Genomic DNA, 20,969 nt, shown 5'->3' on the forward strand with positions numbered 1-20,969 from the left:
TGTTAACTTACTTGAACTTTCCGTGACATGTGATATCATAGACCACGCCTTCTTTTGGAAGTGTTATCCCTCATTCTCTAGTTCACCTTTTCCTGATTTACTACCTATCTCTCTGATTAAACCTTTCCAGAGTTTCTCTTTCTCTGCCCTCCCTTAAACACAGAAAGTCCATGACATTCCATCCTTAGAGTTAGTGAGCTCATCTGTTCCCAGGGTTCCAACCAGAGCTCTATCCTGAACACTAGCTCACATTTTCAAGTACCTGTAGGGCATTGAGCATCTCAAACTGGATCTCCCTTCCCCAGGATCTTAAAGACAACACGTCCAAAGCTCAACTTAATGTCACTTTGCTCCCTCATTTGACCACCTCCACCTTCAAACTGCAATTGCTTTATTAGCAACCTCCGAGCCCAGTTAGCTACAGCATGTTCAGCTCAGTTTCACATGTCCTAAGAGTGAGTCATCTCTTTCATTCTCCATACCTATTTGATTTCCAAGTCTTCCTAAATATTTCTCAAAGCTGTCCTCACCTCTTTTTCTCCAATGTATTTGCTTTAGTTAGTCCTTCAACATCTCGGATATTGGGGAGATTCTTGATGGGGGATGCTACTATTGCAACAGCCTCCTTAGTGGCTGCAACCTCTCTCTCCCTCCTTCTCACCCTCCCACCCTCTAGTCTCAGTGTTCTTTCTTTTTAATTTCCCTCACTTCTCAGAATTTTCTTCATAGCATGGAATTACCAACACATCACACCTCTGCTTAAAATTCTTTAATGGTTTAACTCTTATTAGATACTCATCTAACGTGATATAGAGGCTTTTTGTTATATGAACTCCATTTGCCTTTCCAGTCTCATACCCTGCCAATCCACTGGCTATGCTCTATCTAAGTAAACTTATATAGAGATCCCTAAGAGTTTGCACTTGCCTATGATTTTATAAATTTTTATGTGCTTCTTTTTTTGCCTGAAATGTCCTTTCCCATCTTGTCTTCCCAGTGAACCTTTACACATCTTTCAAGATTCTGTGTACACTTCCCCTTTGGAATGGTCCCTGACCCCACAGTAAGGCGTCGGCATCTCTGGGCTGCCACTGTGCTGCGTACAAATCTTTATCACAGCTCCTCTTATAGTGTCGTGGCAAGGATCACTTCTGGAGCTCCTTGAGGGAAAACACTATACCCTACCCATCTTGATACCTGCAGCGCCTGGCACAATACCTGACGTATGACAGATTTTCCATGAACAGCTGCCGAATGAGTGACATGGTAGGAAGATCTCAAGATTCCGAATTAGGTCATCTGGACATGTGTTGCTTATAATTACCTATGTGATTTTGAAGAAGTTTCTTTGGGTTTTAGTTTCTTTAATCTGTGAAACGAGGAAGTAGACCTAGATTTCCATAAGGGCCTCCCCAGCTTTCATACTCTGTGGTTGACACTATTGCCTTTTATAGAGGTTGAAACACATATTTTGTCTGATCACAGAATATATTATACAAATTTAAGAATACTGAAGAAAGGAGAAATTTCACATGAAAATCTGAATTTCCAGTGTATCTTGACAAAGTAGAAAATTTGACTACTGTGTATTGGGCCAGTATTCCTAAAAGTCTACAATTGGCTCTAGGTGAATCACGCTGCCCCTTCAGATGGGGTGTGTGCCTTCTGCTTGGCCAATATGCCCACCTCACTCCATCACCCCCTCTTCACAGAGGCAGAGTATAAGTTGCTGCTTTTTATCACACTTGCACTGTAGTTTTCTTCAGTAAAGATGAGAAAGAAATATTTCTTGTTCCCATTTATCTGTTAAAAGTAGAAAAATGAAAAATTGAATGACCCTTGTGTTTCTTATCCCTGGCCGACCTTACTTTTATGTACATATGTATGTATAATTCCAAACAACCTAGAATTCGCTCAATTCAAAATACTCTTGTTTTTTCTTCTAAGTGCATCCGGCCTTTTGATGCCCTGATGATCCTTTCAGAAAACAGTGTTGCCTTAATACCGGCAGAAGCCAAGCCAATCTATCTTCTAATTCATTTGGTGAGGCATTTCTTTCACCTGAAGCAACTGATGCTGTTTTAACACTTACATTCTGTTTGAATACTGTATTTATTACGAGAACATTCTCTGCTCTCTTCAAACCCCGTGAAAACTGCGCCCTGTCCTTCAAGGATGACCTGTATGTGCCATGAAAACTTGTCTACCAAGTGAGCACACGGAGGTGACTTCCCTGATGCCTGCATTGTTCCTGCTGGCATTGCGCATTTGCGTTCGCACTTGTTAATGGACCCGCGAATACTCTCCTGCAGAGCCGAGGGTTAGCAAACAGGAGGCACGAGCTGATGCGGCGGGCCGAAGACTCGAGGCTAGGCAGGAGGGCACCCCTGGATACAGACGACGGCCCCCCTCCGTTCCCTCCTCTCGTTTTTCGCTCGCAGGCCGAGGCGTTCACCATCTGCGTGCCACGCCTCAAACACCCCTCGGCAATTTTGCTGGTCCCCCCCCAACCGCCATACCTCAGCTTAGAGCCCGAAGGGGCGGGACAGGGCCGCTGTCATTCAGCTCCGCGGGCCAATGGGAGGGGAGCGAGCCCGCCTCCTTCCCAGGCCGTACCGCGGGCATGCGCAGTGGGCGTCCGGACGCCACCGCCCATCAGCTCAGAGCGGTGCTTGCGGGCGGTGGGGCCGGGGGTCCCGCGGCCGGAGGAGGAGGAGGTGGCGGCGGCCGAGGAGGTCGGGGTAAGAGGGGCCAGGGGCGGGGGACGCTGCGCCCAGGGGCGCGTGGCCCCGCGGCTGCCGCGCCTCCGTGTCGCTGCGCGTGGTCAGGTGGCCGCCGCCCTGCGCTGTGCGGCGGGCGCTGGGGAGGCGGCGGCGGCGGCGGGCGCTGCCCCGGCTCGGGAGCGCACCGCGCCCCACGGCCCACGGCCCGGGCCGGCGCGGTCAGCAGGGCCCGGCCTCCCGCCTGCCCCGCGGGCCGCGCTCTCCGGGTGGGGCCGGCGGCCGGGCCGCTCTGGCAGCTCCGGATCCAGCTGGCGCCGGGCGCGGGGCGCCAGCTGAGCTCTTCCTCTTTCCGAGTCCCGGCGGAGACGCGTCCTCCTCCCGGCGCGGCTCGGGGAACCGAAAATGCGGGCTGCGGGCGGGGGCGCCCTGGCGTCGTTTCCCCATCGGCCTGATGGCTGTGACAACGCGCCAACTTTCTTTGATCTCAGTCCATCTCATTATGGGTTTACCTAAGGACCTTTAAAAATACATAAAATGTTTCCAGGCGCCCCCTCCCCCCTTGTTTTTTAGGTTGTTACTTTCTTTAAACTCAGACCAAAAGAGAAAAAAAGCATTGGGTCAGATGCTGTATTTTTTTCTATCGGGTTTCTTAGATTTGCTTGGCTCTTATATACATACATTCCTTTTTGTTTAATTCAGATCAAAGTATTCGGACTATACATATGTATAATGTAAAACTTGCACGGAATCTGGACGAGGAATGAGGAAATGCTGCGCTGTTTGGTAATATTGTAGCTGGGCGTTTCTGGGGGGTGGCCCGAGCAATAACTGATAGCGGTGTTAAACTGTGTCTCGTGATGTGGACAAGCCTCTGCTTTGCAGGCCACTTTGAGAAGTTCATCTGACTTGTGACTAAGAATTATAGTCTACTTTAAAAGTTTCTGTGAAAGTTAATACGATAGTGTATTAACTCATTAACATCTATGTAATTTTTCTTCAAGTGTGTTGCATCTGCTCCCAATAACAAGGTCCATCCTAATTTTGGTTATGATCCCAAACTTGAGCCACGTGCTGGTGTTTGAAAAATAAATTCTATAAAACACCTGCAGTAAGTCTGAGTAAAGTTTGCCTGTGATTCCATTTAATTTGAACGTTTTCTATGTGAAAGGGTGAAAAATCCTTGGTATTGTGAACTAAACCCAAATAGTATAATAGGTTAATGGATGGAGGAGCTGAGCTAAAGAGTGCAGTTAGTGTAGTTCATAGAGAATGCTCATGTCTGTAGAGCGATGGCGCTGACATTCATGGAACATCTGTGGATTCCACAAGGTGACAAGGTTCTCTCTCTCATGTTTATTTTCCAGAGGTAGAGATAGATGATAAACTGTATCCTAACTGGGTCATTGTAAGTGGTGATTAGCACTATGATGCAGTAAGCTAGACAGAGCAACAGAGAGTGGCAGGGTTGGTGACCTCTCACTTCACCTGGGAGTGGTCCCAGAGAGCTTCTCTAGCCTGTGATGAGAGCTTGCTGGGAAAAAGGAGCCTGTCTCGAAAATCATGGGAGGAGCATTCTCGGCATAGGAAATGGCACCCAGCAAAGTCCCAAGGCAGCAGTAGGCCTGGAACATCCAAGATCTGAAAGAAGGCACTGGAATTCAGTGTCTTAGAAATGGTCATATTTACCCTCACACTAGGTGTGTGTTCTTAGGAAATAGGTACATTTATTCATTCATTCTACAAATATTTGTTAAGCACCTGTTATATAGCCAGGTACTAAGAATAGAGAGTCCACAAAACAGAGGAAAAAAACCCCTACCCCTCTGGGAACCTAACATTTTGGAGCACGGCGTGGAGGGAAGTCTAGTGCTTTATGGTGCTGCTCACCATTAAGACTGTTTCTATTGTTTTGTCCATGCTAGATTTATAGAGCATGAGGTTTATGCTTCATGGGACTCTTAAAGATTCTGCACATGTCCGGTAGTAACTGGAAGTGGTGTTTGACACTCAAGATTCCATGTTAAAATTTCCTTTGTTCTTTCATTTGTTCTCTTTAGAAACAGTCTTGAGAAGATGCTCGTTATGAGTATAGTTGGCCCTTCATATCCATGGTTCCACATTTGCAGGTTCAACCAACAGTGAATCTAAAGGCCTACGATGTTTACATCTGTAGTGAACATGTACAGACTTTTTTTCTTGTCATTATTCCCTAAAGGTTACAGCATAACAACTATTTACATAGCATTTATATTGTACTAGGTATTATAGGTAATTTAGAGCTATTTTAAGGTATATGGGAGGATGTGTGTAGGTTATGTGTAAATACTGTGCTATTTTATATAAGGGACTTGAGCATCCCCAGATCTTGGTACCATTCTTCTGCAGACACCGACAGAGGACTGTCTTGCACTTTGATCCTCTCTGTCCTCCTTTGTCTTTATGGGGTTGATATATCCTAATAGGAACACAATTATTGAAATGTTTAGATGAGCACTGTTTAGTAGAACTTTCTGCTGTGGTGGTAATGGTCTATGCGTGAGCTGTCCAAGTCACTGGCCATACATGTGATATTTGAACACGTGATAGTGCAGTACAGATAATGAGTTACTGTTATTCTGAGCAGTAAAACTAGGAATTCTGAATTGGCTTTCAGAAGTATTCAGCAAGAGAACTTTAGTGCATATTAGCTCTGGGCCAGGTGCTGGACACCGATGTGGGAAGCAGACACCAGAATAACTTGGTTGATTAAGCCTGTACACAAAGATAAACTTTTAAGTCAATTTATAGTTAGCTATGTGTCTGTCTATCCGTGTATATATATTTTTTTACAGTAAAGTTCATCATTTGGCTCCTTTATTTCTCATATCTCATCATCAGAAGAGCCAGCCACTGTTGTCCTTACATACCACTGCTAGCAGAATAAGAGAGAAAAGGAGTAAACTTTTCAGCTGTGTTACCTTGATCCACGCAGGTACTTATCCCAAGCCTGTTTCCCCATCTTAGGAGTGGGCTTAGCAAAACTTCATATGGGGTCTGCAGAAAGGTGGTGAATTTGTTTTTTCTAATTGAGTGGGCTCACGTGTCCTTGATTTTGTTGCAGAGGGAGGCAACATGGTTTAGTGTTTTGAAAATATGGGCTCTAAGATATAGTTTCAAATTTTAGCTTTTTTCTTGCATTTAGCAAATTACTTCTTCTCATTATGTCTGTGTCTTTATATGAAAAATCGGAATAATAGTTGTACCTACCTCATAGGCTTGTTGTAAGAATCAGCTGAGAAAAAGGTGTAAAAGTCCTAAAGCCAATGCTTAGGAAATAGTAAGTTAGCCATTGTTAATGTTGTTGAGTTTTTATGTATCTTTCTTTTCCATCGTTGGCAAATTTCTTTTCGTTCGTCAGTCGATGCTGAGCTGAGGTGAACACGGCTGTGCCCTTTCTCTAAGGAAATTCTCACCACGCCAACGGCAGCAGCTCTTAGGATGTGTGAAACCTAATTATGTCACCAACAGGAACTTTCCCAAATTTAGTTGCTTGAGTAAAGGGATGAGGAAAGTGGTAGTGTTTGTAGCTAATTGGTTGATTCTCTGAAGAGGGAAAAGGGGGGCCTGAAAAGGAAATGGTGAGAAGGCTTGGGCTAGGCTGGCGTGAGTTTTGAGAGTTAAGGGAAATGCCGAAATACCAAGCTCGAGGTGACAGGACTCAGTGATTGACTTGTATCTCCTGTCTTGGGGAGAGAGTAGGCCTTGGGGAATAACGTGGTTTTGTGGTTGCTCTATGCAAGCAAGTTGTCATTGTCTGTTGATGCTGCCCCTGCAGATACAAGAGCAGATGGTGCCTTTCCTCCGCACAATGGAAAAGCTCTTCGTCCCTGGACATGGGTTGTCTCATTTTGACCCTGGCAGCAGGCCTCCGTGCTAAGCGTCCTGCCCAAAGTGGAGAGTTCCTGTTACCAGTTCCATTGGCAGCTGAGAAGGCAGTGGGCAGGTTCCTGTAGTTTTGAAGACACATAGACACTAAAGAGAGTTGAGTGTGACTTGGGTGTGAGACTCATTTGTGTATAGGTATATTTATGTATGTGGATGGAGGAGTCCTCCTAAGAGAGTACATAAATAAGAGAAAGGAACATTTCCTCATTCAATGTGTTTGTGTTGGCTGGGAGCCAGTTTTTCTAGAAATCTGGTTGATAGAGGGGAAGGAGGAAGAAAGATGCCATTGAGCCAGGAGAAGATTGACTCTATCCATGCAGTGGAATATTATTTGGCAATGAAAAGGAATGAAGTATTGATGCATGCTACTACATGGATGGACCTTGAAAACATGCTAAGAGAAAGAAGTCAGCCACGAAAGAACACAGATTGTATGATTCCATTGATATGATGTGTACAGATCAGGCAAACCCAAAAAGACAGACAGTACATTAGTGGTTGCCTACAGCTGGGGAGGTTAGAGAGAAACAAGAAGTGACTGCTAATGCATATGGGCTTTATTTTGGGGATAATGAAATGTTCTAAAAGTGATGTGGCAATGGTGGCACAACTTTGTGAATATTTTAAAACACCATTGGGTTGTACACTTTAAATAAGTGAGTTGTATGGTATGTGAATTAGTAAAACTCTTGATGAAAAAAAAAAGGGGGGCCCGGCCGGGTGGCGTAGCGGTTAAGTTCACACGCCTCTCGACGGCCCAGGGTTCGCTGGTTCGGATCCCGGGTACGGACATGGCACTGCTTGGCAAAAAGCCATGCTGTGGTAGGTGTCCCACGTATAAAGTAGAGGAAGATGGGCATGGATGTTAGCTCAGGGCCAGTCTTCCTCAGCAAAAAGAGGAGGTAGCAGTAGTTAGCTCAGGGCTAATCTTCAAAAAAAAAAAAAATGCAGCGTTTAGAGATCCGATTGCTGATTTGCAGGATGTTTGAGATAGTGTTGGTCTCATTGGATCCCCAGGTCCAGTCTTGTTCTGTCTAGGCCCCAGCTCTTCAGGTGGCTGCAGGCCCAAGTCCAGGGTGACCTGAAAGGAAGTTTATTTCTGCCACCTTGCTGCCGCCGTTCAGCTGTCTGAGTTGAGGTCTGAGTTTACCCATTCATGAAATTAGTTTTGGGTCTGTCTCTAGGACTTGCTGAGGTCCAAAGGGCCCAGAATAAACTGGACCTGTAGATCAATGAAAGAATGGAGAGCATCTGAAAGCTCCCAGGAATTCCAGGTAGCCAGGCACATTCCACGATGCATCAGAATTTCAGGCATGGAGCCAGGTCTTTTCCACCTGTCTCAACAGTTCAGCTCTTGTACTTCCTGCCAGTACTGACCCTTAGAACAAAGACACGCATTTCCTTGTTGCCTCTTCTCCCCTACCAGAAATCTCCAGTGGTTTCTTATTGCGACACGTTCAAACTAAACGTGGCTACCAGGGCCTGGCCCCTTCTATGCCATTAGTTTTGCAGCAAGCAGGGGTACCTTTGGAACCAGAACCCTGGGACTGAATCCCACCTCCACCTGGTGGGTGGGTTGGGTTACTTTTCCAGTTACTTAATCTTGGTAAGCCACAGTTTGCTCATCATTAAAACAAGGTTTATTTGCTACTCCGTGCTTTAAAGGGGAAAATTAGACATTCCGTGTGAAGTGCTTTGCATTTCACAGATGTGTGATCAATGTCAGGTCATCCTTCTCTTTCCCTTACTATGTTGTCTCCTGCTTGTCCTAGCCGTGAGTCCTCTGACCTGGGGCTGGCCAGGAACCCCCCTTCCTGTGGTAAAGGACACACTGCGTTTGCCCTGTCCTGGGCTTCATGTCTTTGCCTCTGTTGTTTTCTAGACCAGTCATACCCAGGTATCCAGATCTGACATTTCTGTTTCATGCATTCTTCGTAGATGAGGGTGATGTTGTTTCCCCTTTGTAACTCCTATCGCTTGCGCCCAGCGTGTGACCTATTACTGATTCGTATTGCTTTTGTTGTTTCACGTTATTAATTTCAGCCTTTGTCCTAAATGACAAACTTGATTTAAGCAGATCCTTTATGTCTGATGTTTTGTTTGTTTCCTTGCAACTCCCAAGTGCTCAGTTGAGTACTGAGCATGTCACAGACTCTTAGAAGAGAGTTGGCTTACAAATTCCCTGCCCATACCTTTGCAACATTCACTGCACGCTCAGTGGGAAGAGGAGGTCGGATTAGTTGAAATCTTTGCTGTGCATGGTCCTAGACGCAGGGACACCCCTTTTCATCCTTCTTTCTAAACCCTGAGTGGTGCGGTGTGGAGTGAAGAAGAAAAGGACTTCATCTTCCCTCCTTCCTGGAGCAGGACCAGTCTGCTTCCTATCTTATAAAGCACCAGCTTCTGGCAGACGGGAGTTGTTCTTGCTGTGTCAGGAAGGTGTGTGTGATGAACATTTTACAGGTCATTCCTTTTTTTCTCTTTCATAGGTTCTGCTCTCTCAAATTTGACCTTCTTCCCCATTAAAATTTGGGACTCATTAGTCATATGTTCCTGAGGTGCTCCTGTGTGTGTTAAATTAAATATAATGAAGTTTCTGGGGATAGCTTGGGGTCTGTATTCCATTTAATAAATATTTAGATACCTATTCTGTGCTAGAAATTACTTTAAGTGTTGGAGAAAGAGAGATAAATAGCATCTGGGCCTTGCCATGTATTTGCTCGCGGTTGAGTTAAGGAGAAAATATATAAACAATTAACATTATACCCAGAAAAGGGAATTAATACCTCATCCTTAGAGAGATCAAAGAAGTTCTGAAAGAGAATGTACAATTTGAGTCTTATTTTAATTGTTTAACAAGTTTAGCATAACTCTGTCCTTTAAAGTTCAGTTTTTTTGATAGACATGAGAGTTCTACTATTTGATGTGTTCCTTTGCTAGATTTCAACCCTGTTAGGTAAATCAGGTTTGTACTTATAACCTCCTAGGTTGATAATTTGGAAAATGTAAGCCAATAACTTTTAAAGTACAATTATGTGACTTTTCTTTTATATTATTTAGGTGACTGCTTAGAAAACTGCACAGCCCACCATCATCTGATGAAATTGGCGAACAAGCTCGTCCACCATGTCTTATACTCCGGGAATAGGTGGTGACCCCGCCCAGCTGGCCCAGCGAATCTCATCCAACATCCAGAAGATCACACAATGTTGTGAGTTGAGTTTTAAATTGACTTCACTGTTTGTTTTCAAGTTTGTTTTTTTGAGAAAGTTTAGCCCTGAGCTAACATCCGCCGCCAATCCTCCTCTTCTTGCTGAGGAAGAGTGGCCCTGAGCGAACATCTCTGCTCGTCTTCCTCCATTTTTTATATGTGGGATGCCTGCCACAGCATGGCTTGATAAGCGGTGTGTAGGTCTGCAGGATCCAAACTAGCAAGCCCTGAGCTGCCAAAGCAGAACACACGAACTCAACCACTATGCCACCAGGCTGGTCCCTGTTTTCAATTTTTAACTGAACTTGGTGGAGGCGCATAAAAGGACAACTCTAGTGATGGAAAGAGGGAGGACATTCCCACAAGACGAGATTTATAAAGGTTAGAACTCTTTAGAATGAATATAAGAAACATGTTAGAAGAGATAACACTTACTGCAGTTTTCTGTATAGTAAGTAATGTGCATTATTTCATTAATGCGATAAAGACTTGAAAGGATAGATACTTTTAATTGCTTTAAAATGATCTGGTTCTAAATAAGACGAATGAGACTGTTGGCAAAATGTCGTAGGTTTGGAACTGAGGAACGCTACCAAGAGCTTATGGGACGTATGTTTATTAAAAGTAAAGTCTGACTGGATGTGGTTTAGGTTAATTTTGTAAAGGGTAAATACATGGTACAGTATTCTGGAGCAAGGGAGAACTAAGGAGGAGACATTTTAATCTAACGGGGGCAGATATAGAAGATAACTACCAGATTCCCCGCAAATTATCCTTTGCTCCACCTGTCAAAGACAGAATACCATGGCCTGTAAAATGCTTATGCTTATTAGTTCTCAGGAAAAAATCTGTAGTAGATTTGAGCCTATAGCTTTTTTTTGTTCCTCAGTCACAGCTAATCACATAGTGGGATCATTCTGGTCATCTTGCTGTCGGTGTCTGGGCCCTCTGCCATTACCTGGGCTCTTTCAGAGCAAGATCATAGAGTTTGATTCGCCAGCCTGCTTTGCTAAGGCTACTCCTTCACTCGAATGTGTTTGCACACTGCTGAAATAAAGAATGTTTTCAGATGACCAAACTGTGTTTCCTTATCTAATCATTAACTTCCCCACAGTTACTACTCTACCTAGAAGATTTAACTGAGATGTCAGTGTGTTTTGAAGGCAAAGGGAGTAAAATCAGAGAACAGATAGTTGTAAAAAGGTGCCGCCATGAACAGCTTTGGAAAATAATGCTTATTCTGATCTGGGGTAGTTCTTGTTTTTTCCAGCTATGCTTAGAGGATCAAGGAAGTGACTAATGTGGAGGTTTCGTGTTGTCCACAGCAGGGGCTACTGGAATGGTGCGTTAAGGATGGTACATGAGGGTACAGCAAGGGTGTTCCAGTTTGTCCCTGGGCACCAGTGTTGGCTCTGCCTTGCTCTTCTAGCTTCAGATCTGTTCTGATGGTGGCCACAGCAGGGCCTCATTTTATGGCTCCCTTGCTGCTGGTTAGAATAGTGCTGGTCTGCCTCAGGCTGCCTGTGTGAAAATTAGAAGAATTTATAATTTTAATTTACATGTGTAGAAAACCAGGACCTTTATACAAAAAAAAGGGGGTCAGCAGGCCTTCCTACAGGGAATAGGACAGGTATCCTGTGTTGGGAAAGCCAAATGGGGTCAGGAGTTCTGGGAAGAGGATGAGAAATGACTGTAATGCACTCAGGTTATAGAGCAGTAGGCTCTTGGTGGTACGAAAGGATGTGGATTGGAGATTGAGTGTGAGCTTGAAACGAAAGGAGGAAGGAGGTAGCTTAAGTCAGGTCATGCTCCCTGAGAAAGAGATCTGTTGGTCCAGCCAGATGAGAAGTGATAAATTGGGCAAGTGTTGCATATCTGCGGCATAGCCGATAGCTAAGTAAACGAATACGTTGCAGTTCGGGGCAGTCTTGGAATGTGTAGGAGGGTGGCAGTGAGACCCCCAGCTGTGCCTTGGGACGAGTTGTTGGGAAGACTGGGACAGTCAGGAGAGGGTACAGCCATCACCTTCAGATGTTTGAAGCACTGTCTTATGTAAAACGAGACGTGTGTTCTGTGTGATCGTAAAGGCCTCCACAAATGAACAGGAGCTGCAGTCATCGGACGTCAACTTGAGAAGGAATAAGGGCTTTGGAAGCGTCCAAGCTGGTCGGGGATGGAGTTGGGTACCTCAGCAGGAGTGCGATCTTTGTTCCTAAGTGACCACTTGTGGTGGTCAGGTGTTTGTCAGGTCTGTTAGTAAGAGTATTAAACACTGGAATAATGGCTTAGATAAAGTGACTTTAATTTTGATATTCTGTCTGTATTCATTCATCAGATAATTTGCTGAGCGTCTACTTGCTAGTCATAGTTCCAGACCCTGGGGATATGGCAGTAAACCAGATCCACAAGGCTACGTTCTCATGTAGTTTATAGTGTAAGGAGAAACAGATGGTAAAAAAAAAAATAAGGGCCAGTCTGGTGGCGTACTGGTTAAGTTTGCATGCTTCGCTTCAGTGGCCTGGGGTTTGCAGGTTCGGATCCCAGGCGTGACCCTAGCACTGTTTATCAAGCTGTGCTGTGGCGGCGTCCCATATACAAAATAGAGGAAGGTGGGCACAGATGTTAGCTCAGTGACAATCTTCCTCAAGGAAAAAGAAGAGGATTGGCAACAGACATTAGCTCAGGGCCAATCCTTCTCACCAAAAAAAAAAAAAAAAGGAAAAAATTAATGAACAACGTAATTTCCTATGAAGAAAATAAAATGAGAGTGATGTGAGCACAAGTGACTTGGGGAGAAGCTGCCTTCGCTTTGATGGTCCCTGAGCAAGGATGAGAAGGGGCTGGTAGTGAGAAAATACTGGGAAAGAGCATTTAGGTGGAGGCTGCAGCTGCTGTTAAAACAGAGCACTTGAGGCAAGAGTGGCAGGAGATGAAATGAGAGAGGAGGCCAAGTAGGTTATCTAGAGCCTTGGAAGCCGTCTAGGGTGTTGAGATTTCATTCTAAGAGACAGGGAAGACACAACCAGATCTGCACTTGGAAAAGATTACTTTGGCCGCTGCTTAGAAGATAGACTTTGGGGCAATAGAAGGGGACACATTGGCCATCAAGGGAGTCTGATGAGGGAGATGCTGGCTTGCACCAGGGTGGTAGCATTGGAGACAAAGAGAAGCACTGGCTATACTGGGGATGCAGAGCCAGCAGGACTTGCTGGTGAATGTGAGTGGGATGAGAGCCAAGAGGGGAGGCCAGGATGAATCTGTGGTTTTCACATTGAGCTACCAAGTGGGTGGTAGTAAGGATGAACTGAGGTGGGAAGGACCATAGTTCAGAAGAAGTGGGGAGGGTTTTTTTGGCCAAGTAAATTTTGAAATGTCTTTTAAACATCTAAGTAGAGATGTCAGACATCTAATTTAGATATGTGAATTTGGAGTTCACAGTGTCATCAGAGTATAAATGGTATTAATACCATAAGTCTAAAATAGTCACAAAGGAGTGAGTGAAGAGAAGAGGGCTGGAGCGTTAAAAAATGAAGTCAAGAAGGGAAGGAGAAACAGCATAAAAAGTCAGAGAAGGAGTGCCCAGTGGGGTAAGAAGAAAATCAGAATGTGGTAGATTTCCAGCAATCAAAACAAGAGTGTTTCAAGAATGAGTGAGGCATCCTCTGTGTCTAATGCTGCCGCGAGGGACTAAGATGAAAGCAGAGAATTGGATCTGGCAATCTGGTGACTTTGAAAAGAGTGGTTTCATATCCACGTTCCAAGTGTAGATGGAGGAAGAAAGGGAGGAGGACCTAGCCCTTCCATTTAAAGTGACTGCCTGGAATCCCAGTCACCTCTGCTTATGTTACTGACCAGAATTTAGACACAGTCACATGGCCACACCCAGCTGCTAGGGAGGCTGACAGCATCCTTGAGCTGCCCTGCAATGTGCTCACTAAAATTGGGGAATGCTCCATTTGTGAGAGAAGGGAGGTGTCAATATTTAGTCGGCAACTAGCAGATTCTACAAGAAGTAGAGAGGGTCAAAGAAGGGCTTGCATTTTTCCACTACCAAAGGGAGATTCTAGTGAGAGTATAGTTGCAAAAAATGTGTTTGGAGGCCAGAGGGGAAGGGGAATGGATCGCTAGTGAGTGGTTCGTCCTTCATCCACTGTACAGAGTCGAGGCGAGTGTGGTGCGGACAGTAGGTGTGGTGGGTGAAGATGGGAGAGTTCCTGAGTGGGTCTACTTTTAAACAAAATAGGAGGCAAGGGCGTCGGATAGAGAATGGGAGGCTGTCGGAAACATAATAGACAGGAGAGAAAATGGACTACCTGTGGTTCTGACAGTCGAGGGAATGGAACATACGGGGAAAGTGGAGAAGAGTTGTGTGGCAGGTTAACTACTCATCTGAGATTCTGGGTCGTGAATGTAGAATGTCATCACTATGTGTTTTTTCTGATTCTCAGATTCGATGTCTAAATGATTTAGACAGAGTAACTTATTGTTATAAGTCTAACCTACCACCAGTGTGTGTTACTGATGAGGGCTGCGTGGAAATCACGTGGATGTGAAAGACAGAAGTGTGAAATTTCAGTTCACTTTTTTCCCATCTGGTAATGCTAATAATACTGGATATGAGTGAATAAGCTGATACTTTGCACCACATTTAGGTGCTTCTCTTCACACGGTATTTACATCTTTTGAATTTTTGTCAGTACAAATTATTTAGTTTTAAAGAGATCTAAAGAGAACATGGCTGTGAGTAAGGTGTCACCCTCGTGGTTAGAAGATGAGCATCTGTTCAGCTAAGCTCCGGTCTTCCTGAGCACTGCAGTGGGCAGCGTTCATTTCCATATTAGTTTTGATTAAGGTCAGTGAAAATTTGTAAATATTGAGTTGTATGGTTTAGTTTATACAAAAAAAGAAAATAGCAACCAACAAGATTTTTGGTTCTTTTTTTTTTGAGATTTTAATTTTCCTTTTTTTCCCCAAAGCCCCCTGGTACACAGTTATGTACTTTCAGTTGTGCGTCCTTCCGGTCGTGGCGTGCGGGACGTCACCTCAGCATAGTTTGATGAGCGTGCGATGTCTGCGCTCAGGATTCGAACCGGTGAAACCCTGGGCCGCCGAAGCAGAGCACGTAAACTTAACCACTCCGCCATGGGGCTGGCCCTAAAATAGTATTATATTCTGACAATTCCATTTTGCAAAGAATAGGATAGATGAAACAAAATGTTTTTAAACTTGTGTGTTTTTTTCCATTAAACTTTTTGTTAAAAATAGTCTATAGTCTTACCGATTTGCTTTACTAGTGAAGTACTTAAACCATATTGCAATCATGTAATTTATATTAAACATAAAATATTTGTGTCGTAAATACTTAGACATAGAATTATATGAAAATAATGTAACTTTTTAAGAATAAGTAATAAACAGGTATAACAAACTAAGACTTTATTAGGAATTTATCTGTGGAGCATTTGAAATGATTGAGAACGTATTTTTATCCCATGGGAGAGAGTGTTCTGTTGACTCTGTCACAGTCAGCAGGGTATTTGTGTCTCCACAGCCCCATTCTTTGCCCGTGGTGTAGACAGCGTTCTCTGTCACTGTCCCTAACATGGCATCAAGTCTTTCTCAACCCAGTGCTCCAGGCCGTCCTTCCCAGTAGACTGGAATTAGCATGCAAATAAAACTGTTTGTTATCCCAGCCCCAGAAGGTCCTAATGCTTCAAAGAAATGCTCCGATTTAGTTCTCAAGCTTTGGATCGAGATGCTCAAAAGTAGCATTTTTATCAGCAGTATCTGGAAATGAGATATCCACCCATTGACCCTTTATCATCTGTCTGTATTTTCCTTGAGACAAACTCCTGCCTGTGATGTATGGTTCAAGGATGGGCAAGCCTCTGTGGGTTCAAAAAGCTGAGCCTTTTTTTTATATACGGTAAACCAGAGCAGGATATTTCACAGGGGCCATTCGTCCTTGCACAAACACACCATATAGACAAGTGTATTCAGGACACACAGAGAACTCATGTCCTTGAAAGAAGCAGAATAAATACATTGAAATCCATCACATAATTAAAGATTAGGGTTTTTTTAAACTTAAAAAAAATAGGAGTATAGTGTATAATTGAGTAGTACACCAATTTTGCATGTATTGCTCAATGAGTTATCTATCACAGCACGACATGTGTCAAGAAGTAGAACATCACGGCCCCGCGAAGCCCTCCCCATGCTTCCAGCCCCTCCGTGCTCTCCAGAGATAACCTGTGGCCTGGTTAATTGTTCTAGTTGTTTTAACTGTCATAGGATCAGGTAACATGTTTTCTGTTGGACTTCTTTCTCCCATTATGTTTGTGCAGTTCATCCACGTTGTTGCATGCAGTTTAGGTCATTTGTTTTCATTGCTGTATGTTATTCCATATGCACACCTACTAGTCTGTTTATTCTCCCTACTGTTGGTGCACATTTGGAGTGTTTCTGGATTTTTGCTTTGTTTTTGTTTTTTTACTATTATGAACAACACTTCTCTAAACATTCTTGTACGTTCTTTTGTTGCATGTGTGCACCTAAGAATTGGGTTTCTGGGTCACAGGATATGTATATGCCCAGCTGTGGAGTAGGTACAGCTAAACAGTTGCCTCAAGTACTTGTACCAGGTTGTCCTCCCACCAGCCAGTGTATCAGAGTTTATGGCTCCAAATCCTTGCCAACATTTGGCGTTTACAGTCTTTTAAATTTTACCCATTTTAGCCAGTGTTGTATCTCATTGTGATTTATATTGCAATTCCCTTTTTAGAATCAGACTTTTCAGAACGTCGCTGAGTTAGGAAAATCAGTGAGGCAATAGGAAAAGTTTTCTAATTAGGCAAACCATATATGTGTGCATGTGCATTTCCCAAAATCAGATCTGAATGGCAGTGTGACCTTGAGTAAGCTGTTTCACTTTCCAGGATATGATTTTCTTATATATATTTTCTGTGGGCTGGATTATGGCCTCTTCCAACTTTAACAGGCTATATAATTCTAACCAAAATTTTAAAGAATCCTGCAAGCTGTTCTAACATATGCAGGATTATTTTCTTTGTTATTAAGAGACCAATTGCCATATCTGGACCTGCAATGCGTACTTTAAAATCTCATAATGGAAACAGTCATTCACAAGACCAGCTAAAGTTCCACTGAGAGTTTTACATATTATTTCTAAGTATTAGGAGATGGGAGAGGTGCAGTCACAAGAGATTCTGGTGTGAATCATGTCAGAATTAACTAAGTTATGAGTTGGAGAAAATTGATAAGTAGAAATGACAGCTGACCGTGAAACATAGTCCTTGAGATAAAATTTTCCCATATGTACATATTACAGTAAGTCTTACCACCAATGCTAATGAGAGTTCTGGCATTTGAATTTATTTTAAAGGATAATCTGAAAGAGGAAGATAGAGGCTAAAGGTTAGCCTTTGGAAAATGAACAAAATAAATCCATTGGTAACATAAGCTATAAATAAATATGAATTTATGAGTGCAGAAGGTATCTGCTAAAATATGCGTAATTTATCACGTGGGCTTGTGTGTCTGTGTTTCCCAGAAGATTTGGGAAGGCGGGACTTTCTAGGGAGGCATAAAATGTGTGAACAGCCCATGTTATAAAGGTTAAGGGAAGGTGACTGAAAAATGTTTATGTTGAATCTTCATTGTTTCGGGTTTTTCTTTTTTTTTTATCATTTATCTCCGGTAGATTAAAGCTGTTAGTTCAACACAGGCTTGTTTAGAATTGGAAAGAATGTTACTGGTTTCTCTGTGTTGTAATTAGCTTCTCATTCCGTGTGTGTACTTTCCTTGTTCCTTAAGAAGGATCAGTGCTCTTGTCCCCATGAGGTTCTTAGGACTTTGAGATGAAATAAAGTCTGTATAAACAGGTGGGCCCCTTTGTGACTTTTGAGAATGAATACCGTTCTTAATGAGAGTCTGGTGGAGGGACGCTTGTTTTTGCGTTTGAATGCATGACTGCACAAAAGGGAAGCGCATGTCACCCACTTCTCTTTTTTGGTGCCAGGGCACGTTTTGCTTGCAAACAGCTGCAGTGCCAGAAGTTAATGAGTTTCCTGGAACTGTGTCTTAGCTCAGGAATTGAGGATGTTTCCTTTTGTTCTGAGGTGGTCCATGGGTGGGCATTGGTGGATGTGAAGGCAGTGTGTAGAGTAAAAGGAGTTGAGAGTGTGATTTCCCTCTCTCTCCTAAAATGCTGTTTGGGATATCTACTTCTAACCTCACACATCTGAGAATATTTGCTTGGATTTTTTCCTCTTGAGGATAAAAACTTCAGGTGCTTCGGTTTCATGGTTGTGATTTTCTTCCTGCCTAAGGTGTTGACATAGGACAGAGACAGTGTGGAAGGTGGTGTCTTGTCTGGGGGAGCTCTAACAGAGCGACAGCTTTCCCGTCTCGTTGGTGACTTTCCCTGCGTGACCGAATGTGAGTGCTGTTTATGACCGAGTGTGAGTGAACTCTGTCTGTTTTCTGAACTGAAACCAGAGGATATGGTTCCAGGGTGCTCCAGGGAGCTGTAGCACCCGCTGCTCCTGGCTGTGCACCATCTGCATGCCTCTGCCCTGAACGTGACCTTTCTTACCGTACCCCCAACCCCAAACCCCAGGACTATGAGTCTTCACCCCCCAAGGTCAGTCTCAGTCCAAGTCCTATTGGTTCCACCTGCCACCTTTGTCCATTTCTCTCCATCTCTGCTGTCACCACCCAGGTCCAAGCTGCCGCTGTGGTGTCTTTGCGTGACTGCAGCCTCCAGATTGTCCTCTCTGCCTCTTTCCTGCCTGTCCACAGTCTGTTCTCCACGTGCCGTCCTGGGTGGACTTTTCACACTGTGAGTCATATCATGTCATCATCCCACGGCTGAAAACTCTACAGTGGTTTCCTGTGGCACTTACAGTCCAGTACAGACCCCTGCCGTGCCCCACAGCATCCTCCGGGGTCCCATCCCTGCCCCCAGTGCCGTCTCCTGCCCCCTCCCCCTTGCAGCTGCAGCATTCCAGCTGCGTTGCACTTCCTTCTGCTGCTCTAACAGTTGAGCTCATTCTTACCTGAGGGTCTTTGCACTTGCTAGTCATCTGCTTCAAACAGCTTCCCAGATCCTCATGTGATTGGTTTCTTGGTCTCAGCCCAAAGCTTACTTCCTTAGAGAGGTCTTCCCTGACCGGCCATTTTGCTTCCTCCATTCATTCTTTTTCTCATTAACTTGTTTTGTTTTTATAATGCCTCTTATCAGTAAATTAAACTGCTAAAATTATTTACTTCTTTTCTGCATTCCCTACTAAAATGTCAGCTCCCTGGGAGAAAGGGCTTAGTGTCTTGTTCACGGCTCTGTCTGTACTGGTGAGTCGGCCCTTAGTAAAAGTGGAATGAGTGAGCCCACATGGGTTACTCAGTGTTTCTCTGTTTTCGAAAAGTAGAGGTGAGTGTGCCTAGAAATGTAGTAGCCATTAGATAGATGTTCATTTCTTTCCTCTCCTTTGACCTTATGGCAGCCATCTCCTCACTCATTTGGTAATTCAGATGCTGGCTTGTGGATTCTTTTGTGTTTCATCTTTTGTCCTTATATTTTTTCCTAAGTGCAAACGTTCTTTTCCTTAACCACTCTATCATCTCTTCTCTAGCTGGGGATCAGTCTTTATGCATAACTGTGTTCTTCGAGGGCTTTCCATCCAGAGGCTGTACTGTTGGTTGACAAAGGTTAGAGCAGAAAATTTCAGAAAAGAGAATGTTGTGATTCCAAGATGTGACACTGGAAGGAAGGAAGACAGTTTAATAAAATGGGAAGCCCTCAGATACCCTGACTGAAATGTAAAATTATGTCAATGAAGAAGAAACAAGTATGTAAAGGAGTCTTAAAGGAAAGGCCCATTGCATGCCTGTGAGCTCAGTCTTTAAAGAGAAACAGTTACTAAGAGTGAAGGATGGAGTGAGAAGAGTAAAGAAATCAAATGATGATACATTGATGCATTCAGCATTTTGAAAGTTCTGGGGACGCTTCACCTAGCAGGCAGCTAGGATTGCGGCTTCCTCTGGAAGAGGGTCTTTCATTCTGTGTGGCGTTGAGGAGTACAACAGGAGGCCAGCAGAAGGAAGTTAGAACGGTCGTGGGTGGTCCTTCCAGCATGGCTGTCTGAGGATGCTGTGGACTGGCCTAGGTTACTCACTCATAGAGGTGTTTGAGCTTAGACTGAACATACTTGACAGGTATGTTAATTTATTCATTACAACTTTTTTTCGCTTTCCCCTCACGTAAGCTCTGTGAAGGTCCTTGTTGTGGACTGAATTATGCCCTCCCTCACTCCCCCCCCCCCCCCCACACACACACAGAATTCATGTTGAAACCCTAACACTCCATCTGACTGTATTTGGGGATAGGGCCTTTAAAGAGGTAATTAAGGTTACAAGAGGTCATCAGGGTAGGGCCCTAATCCAGTAGGACTGTTGTCTATATAAGAAGAGTAAGATACACCAGGAATGCACAGGCACAGGGAAAAAGCCACATGGGGACACAGCAAGAAGGAGGCCAAGCCCAGGAGAGAAGCCTCAGGAAAAGCCCACCCTGTTGGCCCCTTGACCTTAGACTTGCAGCCTCCGTCCGGAGCTGTGAGAAGATCCAATTCTGTTGGTTCAGCCACCCGGTCTGTGGGGTTCCGCTGCAGCAGCCCCAACAAACTGACACAGCCTTGCGCCCCCTGGCGTGCTGCCCTGGGATTTAAAGTTATGGGAAACCCAGATGATGCTGAAGTTTGCTTTTAAACCCCGAGATTCTACACTTTGTTGTAAGTTAGTGTATTTCAAAAAGGAATGTGCATTACTGTGCTTGGGAAGATGTTATTGATCACAGGATGTAGAATGAGAGAATACTAACTTTTGGGACTTTAATGAAAAACTCAGCATTCCAGAGGATGTTTCCATTTGCTAAATAGCACATTAATAAGAAGAATAGTTAAATATAGAAATACCTGTATTAAACATGCGTTCAGTATAACATTTACTTCTTTTTAAAGCCATTACTGATAATGATTATAAAGGTAAGCCAAGACTAATAATGTGAAATCAGTTGAATTTTCAGTGCTTTT

At 43.9% G+C, this 20,969-nt stretch overlaps 1 protein-coding gene across 5 annotated transcripts in view; it reads left to right on the forward strand.

Annotated features, from left to right (window-relative positions):
* Positions 1–2,616: 2,616 nt before the first annotated feature.
* Positions 2,617–20,969, forward strand: part of STX7 (syntaxin 7) — a 47,788-nt gene continuing 29,435 nt past the window's right edge. Inside the window, exons 1-2 of one of the 5 annotated variants that reach the window (XM_046675318.1) lie at positions 2,617–2,741; positions 9,708–9,858. In XM_046675318.1, the coding sequence (XP_046531274.1) occupies positions 9,774–9,858 (85 nt within the window). In that variant the 5' untranslated portion in view covers positions 2,617–2,741; positions 9,708–9,773. Of the gene's footprint in view, positions 2,742–8,523; positions 8,545–8,920; positions 9,087–9,707; positions 9,859–20,969 lie in introns of those variants that run through there. The other 4 variants (XM_046675319.1, XM_046675317.1, XM_046675316.1 and 1 more) reach the window with 4 other exon arrangements.

The sequence above is a fragment of the Equus quagga genome, chromosome 11 (genome assembly GCF_021613505.1).
Source record: "Equus quagga isolate Etosha38 chromosome 11, UCLA_HA_Equagga_1.0, whole genome shotgun sequence".
NCBI classification, from domain to species: Eukaryota; Metazoa; Chordata; class Mammalia; order Perissodactyla; family Equidae; genus Equus; species Equus quagga.